This window comes from Neovison vison, chromosome 4, assembly GCF_020171115.1.
Source record: "Neovison vison isolate M4711 chromosome 4, ASM_NN_V1, whole genome shotgun sequence".
Taxonomy (NCBI): Eukaryota; Metazoa; Chordata; class Mammalia; order Carnivora; family Mustelidae; genus Neogale; species Neogale vison.
The window spans coordinates 29,084,035-29,103,407 of NC_058094.1; the positions used below are offsets into that span (position 1 = coordinate 29,084,035).

The 19,373-nt window shown below is 35.9% G+C and overlaps 1 protein-coding gene across 1 annotated transcript in view; it reads right to left on the reverse strand.

Annotated features, from left to right (window-relative positions):
- Window positions 1-19,373, reverse strand: part of PKHD1L1 (PKHD1 like 1) — a 157,742-nt gene that overhangs the window by 89,104 nt on the left and 49,265 nt on the right. The window contains exons 24-35 of the mRNA XM_044245081.1: window positions 16,311-16,458; window positions 15,634-15,788; window positions 13,363-13,485; window positions 11,893-11,998; window positions 8,882-8,992; window positions 7,640-7,804; window positions 6,360-6,481; window positions 4,458-4,590; window positions 3,751-3,946; window positions 1,865-2,007; window positions 891-995; window positions 32-220 (exon numbers count right to left, since the gene is read on the reverse strand). Coding sequence (XP_044101016.1) covers window positions 32-220; window positions 891-995; window positions 1,865-2,007; window positions 3,751-3,946; window positions 4,458-4,590; window positions 6,360-6,481; window positions 7,640-7,804; window positions 8,882-8,992; window positions 11,893-11,998; window positions 13,363-13,485; window positions 15,634-15,788; window positions 16,311-16,458 — 1,696 coding nt within the window. The remainder of the gene's footprint in view (window positions 1-31; window positions 221-890; window positions 996-1,864; window positions 2,008-3,750; window positions 3,947-4,457; window positions 4,591-6,359; window positions 6,482-7,639; window positions 7,805-8,881; window positions 8,993-11,892; window positions 11,999-13,362; window positions 13,486-15,633; window positions 15,789-16,310; window positions 16,459-19,373) is intronic.

A 19,373-nucleotide genomic window follows, 5' to 3' on the forward strand; every position in this document is an offset into this window, starting at 1 on the left:
TGACACAAAATGCAACAAAATTGAAACATACCTGAGGCAGATTTTTCTCTTCCATTTGTAAATCCTTTGCCATCATAAATTACACTTCCAGGACTGGATACAGAGAAAACCCTATATCCTATTCCCTGAAGAAATGGATGGGCTTGCCAGTGCCACGTCACTGTGTCTCCCACAGATACGTTTAAGACTGATGGTGACCAGGCATAACCTAATCCATGCACTGGAAGCAAGAATTGAGACATATTTATTTTTTTAAAAAAAGGAAAAGGAATAAAAGTTCTTAATAATTATCTTTGAAAGTATGGCATTCTAAATTTTTATGTGCATAATTGAAACGTAACAAAAATAAGCAGAAATAATGGAAAGTAAGATAATGAGAAGCTAAGGAAAAAAATTAACCACGCACCTCCAACGCTGATGATCAAGAGACAATTTGAAAAAAAAGTTGGAAAGTCAATAAGCAAGTTGTTCAGAAATATCACATGGAATATCTTTTAAAGCTGTGATCAGTTCTTTAAACATAAGAATTTTCTCAGGCATAGAGGTATACCAAAATCTATGTAACTTCAATTTGAATATTTATTTAGAAACCCATGGCCAATAACAAACGACCATAACTTGGGAAGTGCTGTACTGCAATGAAACCTAATGGCAATTTCTCAACTTGCAAATTGCTGTCTAGCCTTGTAGACTCAAGTCTACCACTGATTCATTCTATATATGCACCCTGATGTCAAGGAAAGAAATTAGAGACAAACTACTGACAAATCATAGAAAGACATAGCAACAGTTTTTCCTCCGAATATTTGAAGTATTAAATAAACAAAAATAAAATCAATTTCAGGGTAAAGTGCTTCCATTATTTATAATATATAAATGTTGGCTAATACCTGAATCTTCTCCAGTATTGGTAATCCTGAATGTATTCCCTGTTGAATGAAGAATACATTTTATGACATTTTCTGATGATGAAATCACATCACAAGGGAAGGGCCCTAGAAAGAAATAAGATAGGGGAAAAAAATTTTCTCAAATATTTTTTGTAAAATATAGAGATGAATTATAATCAGTAAACAGTTAAGGCCCTGCATGGGGCACCTGGGTGGCTCAGTCAGTTAAGCCTCTGCCTTTGGCTCCAGTCATGATCCCGGGGTTCTGGGATCAAGTCCCACATCGGGCTCCCTGTTTGGTGAGGAGTCTACTTCTCCTTCTCCCTCTGTCTATCCCTACTGCTCATGCTTCTTTCTCTCTTTTTCTTACTCGCTTTCTAATAAATAAAATCTAAAAACAAAAAGCAAAAAACTATTAAGATCCTGCAAAACCCCCCATTATCTAGCAGAATCTTTAACACTTTTCTGATAGTTATCATCTTTGAGTACTGATTATTTTTAGAACAGAGACTTTTCTTTTAAAAGTGTTTTATAGATATCAAATATAAATATTTATTTATTGAAATCAAAAGCAGCTATTCAATTTCTCTTTACAACCTTAACCAAAGACACTTAACCTTTTATACGTTAATAGCAAAATAAAGCTTCCATGATTGAGAGTATTGTGTAAAAACTCAGCACCTAAAAACACATCTTTTATTTTATTATTTATTTTTTTAAAGAGCTTATTTACTTATTTTTGTGAGAGAGAGTGAGCACACATGGTAGGGGAGGGGTCGGGGGAAGGGAAGAGAGGCAGAGGGAGAAGCAGGCTCCCCACTGAGCAAGGAGTCCAATGTGGGACTCAATCCCAGGGTCCTGGATCATGACCTGAGTCAAAGGCAGATGCTTAATCAACTGAGCCACCCAGGTGTCCTAAGCACATCTTCTAAAGAGAAAAAAATGATAACACCCTTCTGTGAGGGTGCTCTTACCTAAGAGCACTGTGTTCTCAGTTGGTATCGTACTGAACCCCAAACCCATTATAGTGATTTCAGTTCCACCATATAAAGAGCCTCTCTGTGGAAACATGGCAGTCACTTCCAAAATATACTGTATAGAAGCATTTACCTTGTCCCTGCAAAAAAAAAAAAAAAAAAAAAAAAAATTAATAGATGTTTCAATGAGCTTTCCATGAGGTCCTATTGTTAAATTCTTATTGGATATGATTTATTTAGGAAGAGGAAGTAGTTGAATATTTAATTAGACATTACTTTTTTGAACTAGATAATCTGATAATTAGCATGACTTTAATTTGCTTGGATGGTATCTCTGTGTATATATTTAATAGTAACATATATTGTATAAGTAACAATGTACTACATATAAGAATAATTACATAATAATAATTTTTCCCTAACAATGAAAATTAAATTTCTGAAAATCCCATGGCAAGAAAAATTTGAGATGGAGAATTGTAAAATATTATGAGAAAGATACGGTTATGAGAACCGAGGTCACAAGAAAAATATGATGTCCTTTAAGATATTTTATATATTCATTAGTGTAAACCATAAAGGATGCCTTATCTATGAGCATAGAGATGAAATTCCACACATTTTATATAAGAAATAAAAGTTTTGTGCAACTAATTTGAGTTTATTATTCTATGTATGTTGGAGACCTGTCATGATCTCCCTTCCCACTATTTCAGTGAGAGAATTTAAAATTTATTTTGTCTTGTTACAGTCAATGTGTCTGCCAGGAGGCCATCAAAATGAACAGTGCCTTTCTGACCTGATGTTTAGAGTAGAATCCTACAACCCAGCTCTCATCGTAAGTAAAATGAGTCTTTGTGCTAACTTTTTTTTGTGTGTGTGCTTTTATTTCACTTTCTCAGCATAACTGAATTTGTATTTCTTCAACTGTCACTGAAATATCCCAGTTTTATATGCTGTCAATTCCGTTCATTATCTCTATCATGCCAGAGCACAAACAACAGCTCTTCTAGAACCCAAGTGAACTCTGCCCTGTGAATTGAAGAGGGATGTAGCTCTGGGCTTCATAGTTATTGTCGCTCACAGTCCTTCACCTCAAGATTCTGCTGTAATAATCCCTCCTATTCTGACGTCAGGTGTACCTGCCTTTTTTTTTTTTAAAATCCCTAAATTTCAGTTTCCTCATTTTCTAAGTATTCTAAACCAATACTTTCCTGATGCCAGAACTAAAATATTACTAAAATTTTGCAAACAGCTTCCGGGAAGAAAATACTGAACAGTTACCTAAAGGAGACAGCTGGAGAAGGAGTCTATCTTTTTCTTTACGGACATTTCCTACCCATTTCTTGGCTTAACTGTCACCTTTTAGAGAACATTTTTCTATCCCTTAGGAAAAGTTAGTGCTCTTTGTTATATGCTCTTACAGACCTTGCTACCTCTTACTCATAGTCTTTTTCACACTTATAATTAAGTTACTGATATAATCTTCTGTTTGAAATCTGCCTCCCCAACAAAACCGTGGGCATTACTCACAGTGGAGGACAAGTCCCTCTTATTCTTCACAGCAAATCCAGCACCAAGCAAGTGCCTGCCCCTTACTAACTGCTTGGTAAGTGTTTCCAGAATGAATGAAAAGCATGTGATATATACATAAACCCAGCTCCACAGAGAATCTTACAACCTAACCTGAATGGCACTGGTCTCAAAACAAAGCACATACTGCGCTGTATGGGATATTCTCAGAACACTTTGCAAAAGGAGAGGTAGATAGGTGGAAAAAGCAACTGAAATATTATAAAGTTAATGACTCTTTCTTTTCTTATCCCAAAACTATTAAGCCCATATGTTCCACAACTCCTCAAGTTTTATGGTCATTACTATACCTTGTTGATGCAAAGCCCCAGTTTCTGACTTCTACATAGATATCATGTTTTCCAGGAGACAACTTGGGCAAAAGACATCTAATATCTGTTAAATTCCACTGAAAAATCTGGCAGGGTTTTCCTCCGACATATACCTCCACCTTCTGTGCGAGTTCATTTCCAAAGTTATAACCCTTAATTGTTAAATTAACTTCTCCTATTATTTTAAAAGAGAATAAAAGTTGTTTTAACAAGAGGATTCAACTCATTATGTGGCATAAAATTTGCATATTAAGTAAACCAACTCATTTCTTATCTTTTATTGTATTTAGGAAAACCTAATGTTTACAGAGGCAAGAAAAATAAAATCGGTGAAAGAATTGATAGCTACCATGTAGAGAAAAATTCATGTTAAATTGGTTCATAGGGGGAAAAAAGAAGGCAAAGTACTTTCTGAAAAACCTAATATTTTTCTCCTTATTACACATGTTCAAAGTGAAATAATAAATAGACTAAACTATGTTTAAAAAAATAAAACTTGTGGCTGGTTTTGCTTTAAGAAACAACTGCAGAAGAAACTGTTTCTATAACCTTCCTTGAAATAGTTTACTTTATCTATTTGATGTATATACATCTTACATATACATGTGTATTTTACATTTATATACCATATATATATACATATATATATGATATCAAATGACTGATCTTATTGATATTTTTATTACCTTGTATTGTTCGTACTTTTGGATTAAAATCAGTTATAACTGGAGTCTGTAAACAATTATAACTATAAGCATCTTTTGCTATGGCTTGAAATCCATTGGTAATAACTGAAATGTCAACTGTACCCTCAATTCTCTGAAACAAAAAGAAAAAAAATTAGAAAATACTAAATGTTGAGATGAAGAAATCCAATGGCTAAAAACAAATAGAATTATTCAAAATAAACTGCTGAAGATGTTTGGTTTCAAACTCATGATCAGAATCATCTTCAGATAATTAGCTGTAGTATCCAATGTAGGCTACATATTTTAATTTTCTAGGTAAAGGTATATGATATAGTGGTTTTGAGGTTTTATTTATTTATTTATTAAAAATTATTTTATTTATTTGACAGAGAGAGAGAAATCACAAGTAGGCAGCGAGGCAGGCAGAGAGAGAGAGGAGGAAGCAGGCTCCCCACAGAGCAGAGAGCCCGACGTGGGGCTCGATCCCAGGACCCTGGAATCATGACCTGAGTCGAAGGCAGAGGCTTTAATCCACTGAGCCACCCAGGCACCCCTGTTTATGACCAATTTAAATGCATACATATTATTGGATACCTAAGGGCTCTGCAATATAGTTAAGAAGCTCTGGACAAGTGACTCTTACGTTTTTAATTTTTTATAAAGATTTTATTTATTTATTTGAGAGAGAGAGAGAGCAAGTGCAGGAGCAGGGGGAGGGGCAGAGGGAGCGAGAGAAGAAGACTCCCCGCTGAGCAGGGAGCCCAATTTAGGGCTCAATCCCAGAATCCTGGGATCATGACTGGAGTCAAAGACAGACACCTAACTGACTGAGCCACCCAAGTGCCCCTGGACAACTGACTTTTTTAAATTGATAAAGCAAAGGTGTTAAAAGTTTTGACATTTTGCTCTTAAAATACACTCAAACGTATTTTTTTATTCCTCTTCACTGAAGAATCACATTATTTTATCTTTTTTGCTGACCTAGTTTCAGAATCTGAGACTAAGACACTTGGAAAAATATTTGGCACTTTCACTGATGTAATATCTATTCACTTCCCAATTAGGAAAAAATGTTTTTCCAGCATCTAGTATTTGTTTTAGGTGTACTCGGTGTTTAATTGAATGGCATAATTTAAACAAAGTTTTTATTTACCATATCCTCCAAATTTTCATCATCATTTGGTCCAACACATACTCAAATTTACTTTTCCTACAGATTTCAAATACATAATATCCACATTGAGTCTGCTCAATTTTTTTAATGTTAGTTATTGGATTCAGCATCTTTTTGCACATAATAAGCAAACAAGAGTTTTGGTTTAAATTTAGACATTATTTTTTAAAATAAAAAACAATAATTGGTGCTAAGATACAATATTACATGATGAATTTCACACGGGTTTTTTGGGGGGTATTTATTTATTGTTGACAAATTGAAACTTTAACACATTTTAGACATATATTCTTTTTTAAGAAATGAAAAATATCTAGATTTGCTTCTCTGAATTTTTTTTTTTAGATTCTTAGTACTGAATTTTTTCATCCTTGGATTTACTTGGTCAACTCTTCATTCATCCTTCGAGTTCTGATAGGCTCTTTCTGACAGCCTCTCCTCACTATATTTTATTTTTACTTTGTATCTACTTCTATCATTTCAAGTGGAACACATTATTACTGGTTTATGTGTCTGTATTTCTAAATGGTATGTATGTAGAATGTGGATATCTAGAATGATATCTACATTCTAGATACATCTTAGCAGAATATACCTAGAAATAGATAGCAGAATGTTGAAGAAATACAGAACAACACTTAATGCCACAGTTCCTAGGTAAAAATATCACCTGTTTAACCTACTGAGATTTTCATAAGTTTTCAGGGGAGAAAAAAAAGACTTACTTTTGGTGTTCTGCAGGTTATTTTATTCAAATCCCCTTCAATCACATTGCAGGTTTCATTTCCAACTAATACCCTTGAATTTTCATTAAAGCCAAATCCAGATACAGTCAGAAGAGTACCACCTTCAAAAGGAAACAACAATGACGGTAACAGATCCACAATAACAAAAGGGAACTTTGTCAAGAATCTAACTCATCATTACAGAATTTTCTAATCATCAAGAGATGTGTTGGCAAATAATCACGGACCAGATTTGAGATGTATATAATCACTACCACATCCGGGAGCCAGAGCTCTTAGAGTCTGGAGCCATAAAGGAACTGAGCTAAGTGATTTAATGAAACAACATATTTGGAACCACCATTTGCTCTGTAGCATCACTAGCAAGAGCTGCTATTTTCCATACAGTTCTCTTCATCTGAAAGAGAAATTATCCTGTTTCTTTTTATTTATTTATTCATTTACTTAGAGAGATCACAAGTAGGCAGAGCAGCAGGTGGGGGGAGGGGAGCAGGCTCCCCGCTGAGCAGAGAGCCCATTGCAGGGCTCAGTCCCAGGACCCTGAGATCATGACCTGAGCCAAAGGCAGAGGCTTAAGCCACTGAGCCATCCAGGCGCCCAATTATGCTGCTCCTATACACTCATCCATTCTGCGGGTGGGAATGAAAGAGAATTAAGACTCTTCCCAAATCTCAAATTTTAATATCTGTAAGTAAAAGGAACTAAGAAAAAATCCCAAGAAAAAAAAATAAAGTAAAATAAAAACACAAAACACACTGAAAAGATCAAGACCAAAGCAAAAATCCAAAACTAAGCATGATCTAACAAAGGGAAAAGAAATAAGCAGGACAGAAAAAATGTGTTATTTTCTTTCCATCTTCTGCATCAGCCTTCCTTTCCCTGATTTGTTCCTGGAACTTTTTCTGGGTCAAGTAGCTCCACGGAGACTGTGGTTACAAATGGAGCAGCTGGTAAGCAGAATAATAACTAATAAATCTTATCCTGACATAATTGATGAGCTTGTTATAGAAACATGTAATAATTGATGATATTAATTCAATAACCTAAGATGTCAGTACAACCAGTCACCCTGACTTGTGCTTCAAAAGAAACAAAAGAATTAGTCAGCCATTTAAGCACTGTGCCTTCCAAAAGGGGAGCCTCTTTTGTTCTATGTGAGGGAGCTTGGGGTTCCACTCCTTCCACCCTGTTCTAGAAACAGTACAATGAAATGACAGGAATGTATGCAATTTTCTTGGTTTCGAACAATTAACTATTACCTGCCAGGCTGCCAGAAGTGGGCCAGATGTATGAGATCCGATTCTGGTAAGTGAAGTAGAATTCCTCACCCTCTACATTCCGTGCTAGTCCAGCATCAGCTACAGATACAGCAACTGGGAAATGGCCAGCACTTCCATTCAGAATCTGGCATTGGATCTCATTTTCTTGTGATAAGAAAGAAAAACATGGTTAAATATGTTTGTAAGATAAAATTACTGAAATTCTATATTTGCAAATATAAACATTGGCCTTCATTTTTATACCCCAAGAAATGTATCTAAGGAAAACTACTCATACATTAATTGGGCAAAAGTCTTTACAAGTTACCTGATGTTATGAATCAGACATGGTTAGAAAAAAAGCTAGGTGAAAAAAATAATGAAAGCAAAGTGAACAATTTGCTCTTGTTTCCCACTGTGGCAAAAAAAAAAAAGTTATTTTAATAATAATTTTAAAATTCTAATCTGTAAAATCATTTATACCAATAATTCTAAAAATGTTGGTTCAACAGATGATTTATGTCCAAAACTAAGAAAAATACCAGGTTTCATCAAGAAAGGTGATGAAAACCTAAATGAAAGCCTTCACACTTTATCTAGAACAGTATATGTACATTTATATTACAGTTGCATTATTGACTTAGACCTCAAGAATGCACAGAGGATCTGAATTAAAAACAACTTAATTATATGGAAGGTGCATTGCTTATGTAATTCCAACCTATTCAAGTTAAGGAAAATACCGAGGATTGTGAAAGATAATTTTTAGGGAAATAAATAATCATGGTTTTCACTTTTTCAGGAGTTGAAAAAGTGAATAATCTTGAAATTCTGGGTTAATGGATAGAGATTTTGTTGGACTAGTAGTCAGGGAAGATAGCCATGTCCTTTTGCTGCTTTACTAAAGTGACACTGTCAAAGCATGGGCAGAAGGAACCACGGAACAGCAGCATGGCAACGTCTATATTTTTGTGTCCTAAAGACATACCAAAGAAGGAAAGCTTTTATACAATCACTCTATGAGGGGAAAAGAATAAAAATTAGCTGTTATGGGATAAAGACATTGTATTTTTTTAACCAAAGATTAAAAAGATAGTGCATTCCTCCACAGAAGTTTGTCAGTTTCATGCCCCCATAGCGTACTCCATAGGAGAAGTATTATTATAATACTGCTCTTTGAGCCTCTTTTCTCTTAGAGAAAAACAATTAGATCTAATAGTAACAATTTTACAAAGGACCTACCAACCACAGAGAGAAGCGAGCAAGCCATTGGTCCAACTGAGACTGATATAGCTGAATTGGGAGAAAATCCAGAGCCTGATATGGTTAGAACTGTACTTTCTTCAAAGGACCCTGAAAATGATGATTTTAAACAACAGTATTAAAACAACACAGCAACAACAACAAAACCCACAGAATCTGTTGTTATGAAATCAAATGCTTTGCAGAGAAAAGCCCAACTTCTAAAGGCGATAAACAATAAGCTTATAAGAAAGCAGTGGGGGAAAACACATATTTCTCAATGGTAAATTTTTTCCCATTGAATTCTTCTACATTGCTTCTTCTTCTTCTTCTTCTTCTTCTTCTTTTTTTTAAAGATTTTATTTATTTATCAGAGAGAGAGTAAGCATAGGCAGATGGAATGGCAGGCAGAGGCAGAGGGAGAAGCAGGCTCCCTGTCGAGCAAGGAGCCCGATGTGGGACTTGATCCCAGGACACTGGGATCATGACCTGAGCCAAAGGCAGCTGCCCAACCAACTGAGCCACCCAGGCGTCCCTGCTTCATGTTTTAAATCTAGGTTAATAGAGATTAGCAGAAGAATTATCTACTGAAGTATGGAATGGCATAAGGAAAGGAAAATTACTATGATGACAAATAAACAGTCATCTCTATATGGTAAATTATACCATGACAGAAGAGCTAACACAAAATCATGAGAAAAGGATGAACTGCACCATATGTGTTGTGGCACTTTCTGTCTAGGGTAACACATATGCTAAAGGGCCTGAGATACGACCAGGGTACACCCCCCATCTCAGCATCTTGTACTTACTGTTTTTCCATTCACTCTAATGTCCAGATTTGATTGGTAAATGGTATAGTCACCCTACCTATATGACATCACATACAATATGGATTTCACATGGATTTAAATAGCTAAGAATGAAAAATGCAATACTCTAGAATTTTAGAAGAAAATGTGAACATCTTAACTTTGAAGCATAGATGGGTCTCTTACATGAGATTAAAAAGTCATGATTAACCATAGAGGAAAAATTAATAAATTGGAATAAATCAATGACTGAAATGGCTCCATAAGCAAGATACCTACAACAAGATACTAAAACAAAGTTCAAGTGTCATACCTGTGCATAGGTATATATAATACCTAGCTATAAATCAACAGAAAAAAGACAATCTGGTAAGTGCATAGAAGATGTTAACAAGCCATTTGCAGAAGAAATGACCCAAATATCTGAGAAACATATGAGAAGATGCTCACATCATTACTCATGGAACAGACAAATTGACCAAAATTAGGAAGCTGATGATTCCAAGTTTCAACAAAGGATGTGGGGAATACGGCACTCTCATGCCTACGGAAAGTACAGGCACTCTGGGGAGCAATTTGGGCACCTCAAACACTGAATACCCACTAACTTGTTTATTATCCAGCAATTTTCTCTCTGGGCTTACACCCTAAAGAAACTCCAGCATGTATACAACAGGAGATTCATGCAGCAAACCTCAAAATGGTCACGTGTAAAAGCAAAAAGTTGGACACAATCTAAATGTCCCTCAATAGAGACAAAAATAAATTGGTATATTCACGAGGTACTTTAAGATGATGAATTGGACATGCATAAAACCATATAAATATTTCTCAAAATGAATGCTGAATGACAAAAATCATATGCAAATGATATTTACAGTGTAATAGCTCTGATATTTACATTTCAACATCTTTTTCATAAGCTTAAAAAATTTGCAAAATCACCATATGTGCATCTGATATATAAAAGGCAAAAATGGCATGGAAAAATACATACAAAATTAATTATTATGACTGCCTCTGGGGAGATCTGTAGGCACCACAACCAGCGATTGTGTCTCAAGAGGACATTAGCTATTCCTATATTTCCTTCCTTAAATTAATGACTGGTAGTAAATATGACAAAATGGTAACCAAGCTAATTTTCAATAAAGAGAATATAGGTGTTTTTATAGCATTATTTATACTTATATTTCCATTATTTTTAAATTTATCAAAATATGGCAAAAGGCAATTCAGATTGCTAATTATTTAGAGTAAGAAACAATTTTTTTCAGGAAGTTCATATAAAAATGGAAATTCATTATAAGATACAAGGATAGATGTAAAAATATAAATATCAAAGGACCACAACCAAATGAAAGTTAATCAAATTCTTATTCTTGATGGTTTTGACCCCATCACATGAATTGTCCCAAAGTAATATCATTATTGTAAAAAAGTCTGAAGAACATATTCATTCAACAGAAAGATGTGTTTTTAAAATTTCCCTTTTTTCCCTGATATTTAATTAGCAGATGAATTTTCCTACCTGTCACCAAGATTAAATCTGTGATGATAGCATCTGAGTTTAAATTTCTGATTGAAACAAAACAAAAGACTACTCCTAACAATCCTTAGTCCTGCTATTTATTTCAGTACTTGGGCATTCAGACACAAAGTGTAATCATGTGTTTTAAAGTAATAACATATTATGAAGATATGGTACAATGTGTCACCCAAGACTGAGTTCTTGGCAATAATTTTTCTCTCCAGTTCTCAAGCCTAGGACCTAATTATTTTCTTTTACTAAAAAGCAGCTGTCTCATTACCAGTGTTTTAGTACTAAATCTCCTGGAAGTCGTCTCATATAATGAAAGATTCCTGTTAATACCCAGTGAGCAGAGTTTCACAAAAATGCTCATCAGAGTGAAATTTTAGAGACTGAATCTAACATGGTGAAACTACAGAAGTAGAAGACTGGGGAGTTCAACTTCAAATATTGGGGAGGGTATGTGCTTTTGATTTTTTTTTTTAACAAAAATAAGCAATAAGTGCTCTTTTCACAGTTTTTTGATCTGATAGTTTTTTTTTTTTAAACTGTGTATAAATGTTTGCTTGCCAGAGTTGGTGAAGCTAGTATGTTAAAAAAAATCATTAGTGGTTTACATTTTTGCTAGTTGTCTTCCACCCACTACTCTACATTAAAAAGCAGATTACCTTGAGATGGGTTTATGGCTCGGACTAATGGTGTGGCCAGGGGATCCCATGTAAACCCACAGTCACCCGAACATTTAGCTGGAATTCCATTGACATAGACTTCAACCTTCAAATAAAGAAACACAGACGGAGAACAGGGGTAGCATGGCTAAGGAGAATATGCATAAGATTTAAACAAATGATGAAATTTTGTTTGCATGTTTGTTTACATGTTTGTTTGCATGTTTGTTTACAAAACTTAGTCTATTATTTATACTTTTTCTGCTTTGACCATTATTCATTCAGCAAATGTGCCTACTAGGCAAAAGCACAGTTGTAAATGTTAAAATACAGTAATACAACATTAAAAACAACCAATGACATCCCTGATGTCACTCAATTTATCTTCTAGTGGGGGAGAGATAGTTGCACAAACCATACAGTTTTGGTTTTTTTTTTTTTTTGAAATTTTTTTCTCCAATTTATTTATTTTCAGAAAAACAGTATTCATTATTTTTTCACCACACCCAGTGCTCCATGCAAGCTGTGCCCTCTATAATACCCACCACCTGGTACCCCAACCTCCCACTCCCCTGCCACTTCAAACCCCTCAGATTGTTTTTCAGAGTCCATAGTCTCTCATGGTTCACCTCCCCTTCCAATTTACCCAAAAGCACATACCCTCCCCAATGTCCATAACCCCACCCCCCTTCTCCCAACCCCCCTCCCCCCAGCAACCCACAGTTTGTTTCTTGAGATTAAGAGTCACTTATGGTTTGTCTCCCTCCCTATCCCATATGATCTCCCTGATATGAGGAAGTGGTGATGCAACATGGGGGCTTAAGTGGGTAGGAGAAGAATCCATACAGTTTTTTGTAAAGATTCTATTTATGTATTTGAGAGAGAGTGCATGAGAGAGAAATGAGTGGGGCAGAGGGGGAGGAACCAGCAGGCTCCCCGCTGAGCAGAGGGTCCAATGCAGGGCTTGATCCTGGGACCCCGAGATCATCACCTGAACCAAAGTCAGACACTCAACTGACTGAGCCACCCAGGTATCCCAAGACTATACACTTTAAAAAAAATCAAATACATATTATGACCTAGGGGTGAGTAGTGCTATGAAGGAAAATAAAGCTATGGGCTATGAAGGAAAATGCTCTTGAGAAAGTCATCTAAACTCCTTATCTGGTAATTTTCTCATCATTAAAGAATATTAATAATCACTTCACAGAGTAACTGTAAAGATTAAAAGATTATATTGTCAAATTCTAACAGGAAGAAGTTAAACTTAAAAATCCACTCTTTTATCATAAAGAAGATAATTTCCCCAAGAGTCATAAAATAGTATTATTGAGTTGATCAACCATTGACACAAAAATTCATGTGGAAATAAAGACCCCATCCCTGCTGTTTATCTAGTCTTTAATGTCTTACAAAGTAGTTACACATTTAAAATTGTATTAAATGTCATGAAGAAAGTTTCAGAAATACCTGTGGTTGTTGGCTGGGTATACGAAGTAGGTCTCCAAGTATGCGTTGTCTGAACAAGCCGCCTTCTTTTATCTTCATAACTGTCACATTAGCCTTTTCTCCAATAATATTGGAATCATTAATCTAATGTTACACAAAATTATTTTACTAGAAAGGCTATGACAAATATGAACCCACTAAATTTTTCTTTAAAATTAAGCAAGGTTGAAAGTGAATACAAGCCAAGACTTTTTTAAGAAAAAGGATCTGAAAACATTTTAGTCAACATTTTTTGAAAAATGAACCTCTTCACAAGTGAACACAATCCCCAATAAAATGCTAAGATTATTGCCTTATCATATATTGCATCAAGTTGAATCAAGTGACTAATTAACCTGAATTTTTAGAATAAAATATGTCTCAGGTAAATGAATTTACCAAATTTTTTTTTTTCTCAGAATATTCTATGCTTTTCTGAATATGACTGCTTTGACAAATGATTGTTGAAAAGTAGAATAATTTTTTCCTCTTTCCACCTGAAAGTCAACTTTTCTCCTTCAGCATTTTTTTACCCCTGAACATCCTGGTTTTTCATCCACTTGTGGAATTATATTTTTGCCAATGATAAAAATGAATCAAGTCAAATCAATATGTAGAACTTGGTCATTCCAAAATCTCTCTACGATTAAGGTGGGCTTCTGGTATAGACAGTGGCTAACAAAGAGATAGGCGTTTCCATGCTGGGCCTTGTGTGTGCCTATCTCTTTGTTAGCCACTGTCTACACCAGAAGCCTACCATAATGGTAGTGGTGATGAGAAGTGGTGATGAGAAGCAGAAATGATGAGCAAGCCGAGGAGACTGGTCAGAAAAGAGGCAAAGGGGCTAAGTGCACAGACCCAGCAGAGATACTAAGAAGACCAGTTACTAGAGCTGCTCAGCTACAGAATCTTCTAAGTCTCATTGCATTTTCTTAAATAACCTCCATATCTTTATGATTTACTATTTTCTACATCTATAGTCTATGTGTATACAATATATGCTAAAATTACACACTTTTTTTTTTCTCCTCCTTTCCCATTTCCCTCCTTTTTTTCCCATGATGGTTTCATAAGGAGACTGCTGTATTTTTTCCCCCTTACATCATGGACATCTTTCCAGGTCAATACCGATAGCTACATGGCTGTCATGTGAAGGCTGTGGCAATTTATTTTTTATTTTTTAATTTTTTTAAAGATTTTATTTATTTATTTGACAGAGAGAGACCACAAGTAGGCAGAGAGGCAGGCAGAGAGAGAATCGGGGAAGCAGACTCCCTGCTGAGCAGAGACCCCCGACATGGGGCTCGATCCCAGGACGCTGAGATCGTGACCTGAGCCGAAGGCAGAGGCTTAACCCACTGAGCCACCCAGGCGCCCCAACGCTGTGGCATTTTAACAATTCTTCCACTGACCAGGATAGGTTCCTACTTTTTTACTATTACAGATACAGCTGCAGTGATTATCTCTGTGCCTACACCATTTCATATTTGTGTTATTATTTCAGTAGTATAGAGTTACATAGTTGAGACTGTGAAATCAGAAGGTATCTATATTCAGACTCCACTACATAATCCCCTAAAAAGTCATACTAATTGACTTTCTTCCAATGGTGCATGAGAGAGACTGTTTCCTGACATTCTCACTATCACTTGAAAGTATTATCTTTTTAATGTTTGACAATCTAAGCCCCCAGACACCTCTAGACTCTTCTTCACATGCTCTGGGCCTGACCCCTCCTCCCTGCCCCCTTCACACTCTAACTATGCAAAGGTAATTAGATGGCAACCTAACATGTGACTCCCTCATGAACTTGAAAGTCATTTTCAGAACCAGAAAATACGCTAGTCCCCAGCATACAGCTCTAGGGGATGGTGGTAGACTTATAGAGAGCAAGGGTGATATACTTGGTGCCCCCATAAAGTTTACCCAGATTTAGTTTTGAGAATAGTGCTCCCTGACCTCCTCCCGCCCTTGCCAAGGGTCTTCTAACACATATTCCTGGACTCTTTCCAGAGGGGACAGCAAATAAAGTACCAAGAGCAATTCTCCATGAAAGAGAACATCTTGTCAACTTCATTGAGAACAATCTTCTCCTCAAATTTCCTTTTTTTAATGTTTAGTCTACAGTTTGCATTTTTTAAAACATAGTCTCAAATATCATAAAAGTAGGGCAGGGTGAAAAAAAAATGAGGCAGGCTGCGAATGAGCAAGCAACACGCAGAAGAGAACGAAAACCAAGCCAGCTGAGGGAACCTGTAGAAGATTCTGCTTTCCACGTGCGCTTCTCCACTTGATGTTCCACGAGTATCCAGCGCAGTTTCCCTCGCGTGTCACTGAGACGCGACCCACTTCTTCCATACTCTGGAGCGCAAATTGTAAATCCGTAGCTGACACCGTGGCAGGAAGGCCTGTTCACAGAAAAGGACAGGAAATGGGAGGAGTCAGAAATTCACGAAAAATTTCACTCCTAAAATACAGGAAATGCGTACTGTATATTATCACTTATAAGCCAGCTGTCCTCCTCCAATATAGTAAAAATAAAATTTGTAGCTTATTTACGCCAAGAATTTCTGTATTTCTTAGAAGCAAAAGTTACATAAGTAGTATACCTCAGATTATAACTTAGGCTCAAATATTTTTATTTTTAATATTAACTTTATAGATAAACTATAAGCCAAGTGATATAAAAGAAAAAAACTTTTGGAAATATAACCTGTTATATCTGGAGAGGCGATAAAGAAAAAGTGAAAATACAGTTTGTTCTGGATAATTTAGCTTTACATGACTAACATTATCTCAACTGTATCAATTATGTAGAGAAACCATACTAGAAAGAAATACACCAAAATGTTTATTATGGTTGTATAGACTGGCACTGTCCAACTGATAAATATATATATAAATCAATGTTCTGAACTTTTGTCTTATACCTTTGAGGATGTGTCCATAAGCTTGAATGTCAAAACTGCCCCTTAGAGGTGGGGACGCGGCTTGAATTCTTTGAATGCGGATCTTTGACTCCCCTGGCCAATTATTTCCTCTGTAAACGGATTCATTCTCTGTCTCGTTTGTGATTATCTAATTTCCAAAATAAATATTGATAAAATGATTAAACATAAGAACGGCTAACATGATTTCTATTTCACTATCGTACAATCCTGGGACATGACATAAATGAGCCTCAGGTATGCAGGACTCTTCAGAACATTAAGGAGAGTCACATAAATCAACACGGGCCATCCCTGTATAGCTGCAATAATGAGGCCAAAGTCAACTCAGTCATCTGGGCAGCAATCAGCTGGAACCACAGTAATACCTCATTAATTCACAGTGTACCCTCCATCACTCAATGAACAAATATTTATTGAACAGGCATTCCATTCCAGGCACAATGCTAATCACCGTGGGGATGCAGGGAAACACAGGATCAAAACACAGCTATCAAAAAGCAAAATTCTTTTTGGAGAAATAACATATGGGGACTATAAAACTAACAATATGTGATAGTATATAATCAGCAGAGAGAACTGTTCCAGACTCAGGAAAAGCCTAACGCTGAGTGCCAATCAATTGACAAAAGCAACAGCGCTATAAAAATTCATAGATTATAACTAGATTGTAACATTAGATTCGTAGACTGTAACAGTGAAAATGATAGTCTCCTGCTTCTGATCCCTCGCAGTTGTCTGTGAATCTTGCAAAATTTAAAACTGTAAGCCTCGTTGCCCGCTGAAGGGAGTAAACATAATTGCTGGAAGACCTATGCAAGAATGTTCATCACAGTGTTATTCCTAATAGTGCCAAACTGGAAATAAGGCAAAAGCCCATTGATAGGATGGTTAGATTGTGGTATATTCACACCATGGAATATGGTAAAGCAATGACAAAGAATGAATTACAGCTACGTGCAACACATAAATCTCACAACAGCAAATAAAAGGAGCTAGATGCAAAAAAGCACATATTGCTTAAAATTAAATAAATTGTTTAATAATTATTAAATTAAATAATAATTTGTTGATATGAAGATTTAAAACAAGCAAAACTATTTATTGGTGGTAGAAGTAATACAGTGATTATCCAAGGGTAGAGATGGAATAATTTAATGACTAGGGGAAGGCACAAGGAAGGCTCTTAGAGACCTAACGATTTTCTTTATCTTGACCTGAGTAGTGGTTACATGAGCGCATTTACTTTGTAAAAATTCCTGGGATTCAGCAAGGCTGCAGGATATAAGGTCAACACAAAAACCAGTCATCATCATTAGCCCTCAGGGAGATTCAAATTAAAACCACATGGAGATATCACCTTACACCAGTTAGAATGGCCAAAATTAACAAAACAGGAAACAGCATGTGTTAGAGAGGATGTGGAGAAAGGGGAACCCTCTTACACTGTTGGTGGGAATGCAAGTTGGTGCAGCCTCTTTGGAGAACTGTGTGGAGATTCCTCAAGAAATTAAAAATAGAGCTTCCCTATGACCCTGCAATTGCACTCCTGGGTATTTACCCCAAAGATACAGATGGAGTGAAAAGAAGGGCCATCTGTACCCCAATGTTTATAGCAGCAATGGTCACAGTCGCCAAACTACGGAAAGAACCAAGATGCCCTTCAACGGACGAATGGATAAGGAAGATGTGGTCCATATACACTATGCAGTATTATGCCTCCATCAGAAAGGATGAATACCCAACTTTTGTAGCAACATGGACGGAACTGGAAGAGATTATGCTGAGTGAAATAAGTCAAGCAGAGAGAGCCAATTATCATATGGCTTCACTTATTTGTGGAGCATAACAAATATCATGGAGGACAAGGGGTGTTAGAGAGGAGAAGGGAGTTGGGGTAAATTGGATAGGGAGGTGAACCACGAGAGACTATGGATTCTGAAAAACAATCTGAGGGGTTTGAAGTGGCGGGGGGTGGGAGGTTGGGGTACCAGGTGGTGGGTATTATAGAGGGCACGGCTTGCATGGAGCACTGGGTGTGGTGAAAAAATAATGAATACTGTTTTTCTAAAAATAAATAAATTGGAAAAAATAAATAAATAAAAATTAAAAAAATAAAAAATAAAAAAAAATAAAAACCAGTCACATTCCTATATACAAAAGCAAGCATGTAGAAACCAAAAATAACAACACAGACTGTTTACAATTGCTTCAAAGAAAATGAAATACATACAAATCTAGCAAAACAGGTACTGAATCTGACCTGAAAATTGCAAAATGTTGATGGAAGTCATCAAAGAGGACCTAAATATGCTGCTGAAAGAGAGTAAAGAAGATCTAAATAAATGGAGACATAGCCTGTTTGTGAATTACAAGCCCAATAAAAGTGTCAATTCTCTCCAAAATGATATATAAGTTTAATGCAATTCTTATCAAAATGACAGCAAGATTTTTGTAGACATACACAAGTATGTTCCAAAATTTACATGAAAAGACACAGCATCTAGTATAGCTAAATTTTTCACAAGAATAAAGTAGGAGGAATCACTCTATTCAACACTGTCCTACTATACAGCTACAGGGGAGAGACTGATCGATGAATCAACACACAGAGCATTGGAACAGAATAGAGAATACAGAAATATGCCTCCACAAATATGCCCAAATGACTCTTGACGAAGGTGCACAAATAATTCAATGGAGAAAGAACAGCTCTTTTAGTAAACAATGTTAGATCAATGGGAGCACAGGCAAACAAGGGACCATCAATCTAAAGCTTCACATCTTGTACAAAAGTTAACTCGGAATGGATCATGACCTTAAATACAAAATGCACAGCTATATAACTTTCAGAAAAAAGTAGAAAAATATTTAAGACTTCAGGCTAAGTGAAAAGTTCCTAAACTTGAAATCAAAAAGCATCATTCATAGAAGGAAAAATGATAAAATGGCTGTTACCAAAATTAAAAACTTTCATTCTGTGAAAGACCTTATAAAGAAGATGGAAAGGCAAGGTACACATTTAGAGAAAATATTTGCAAAGTC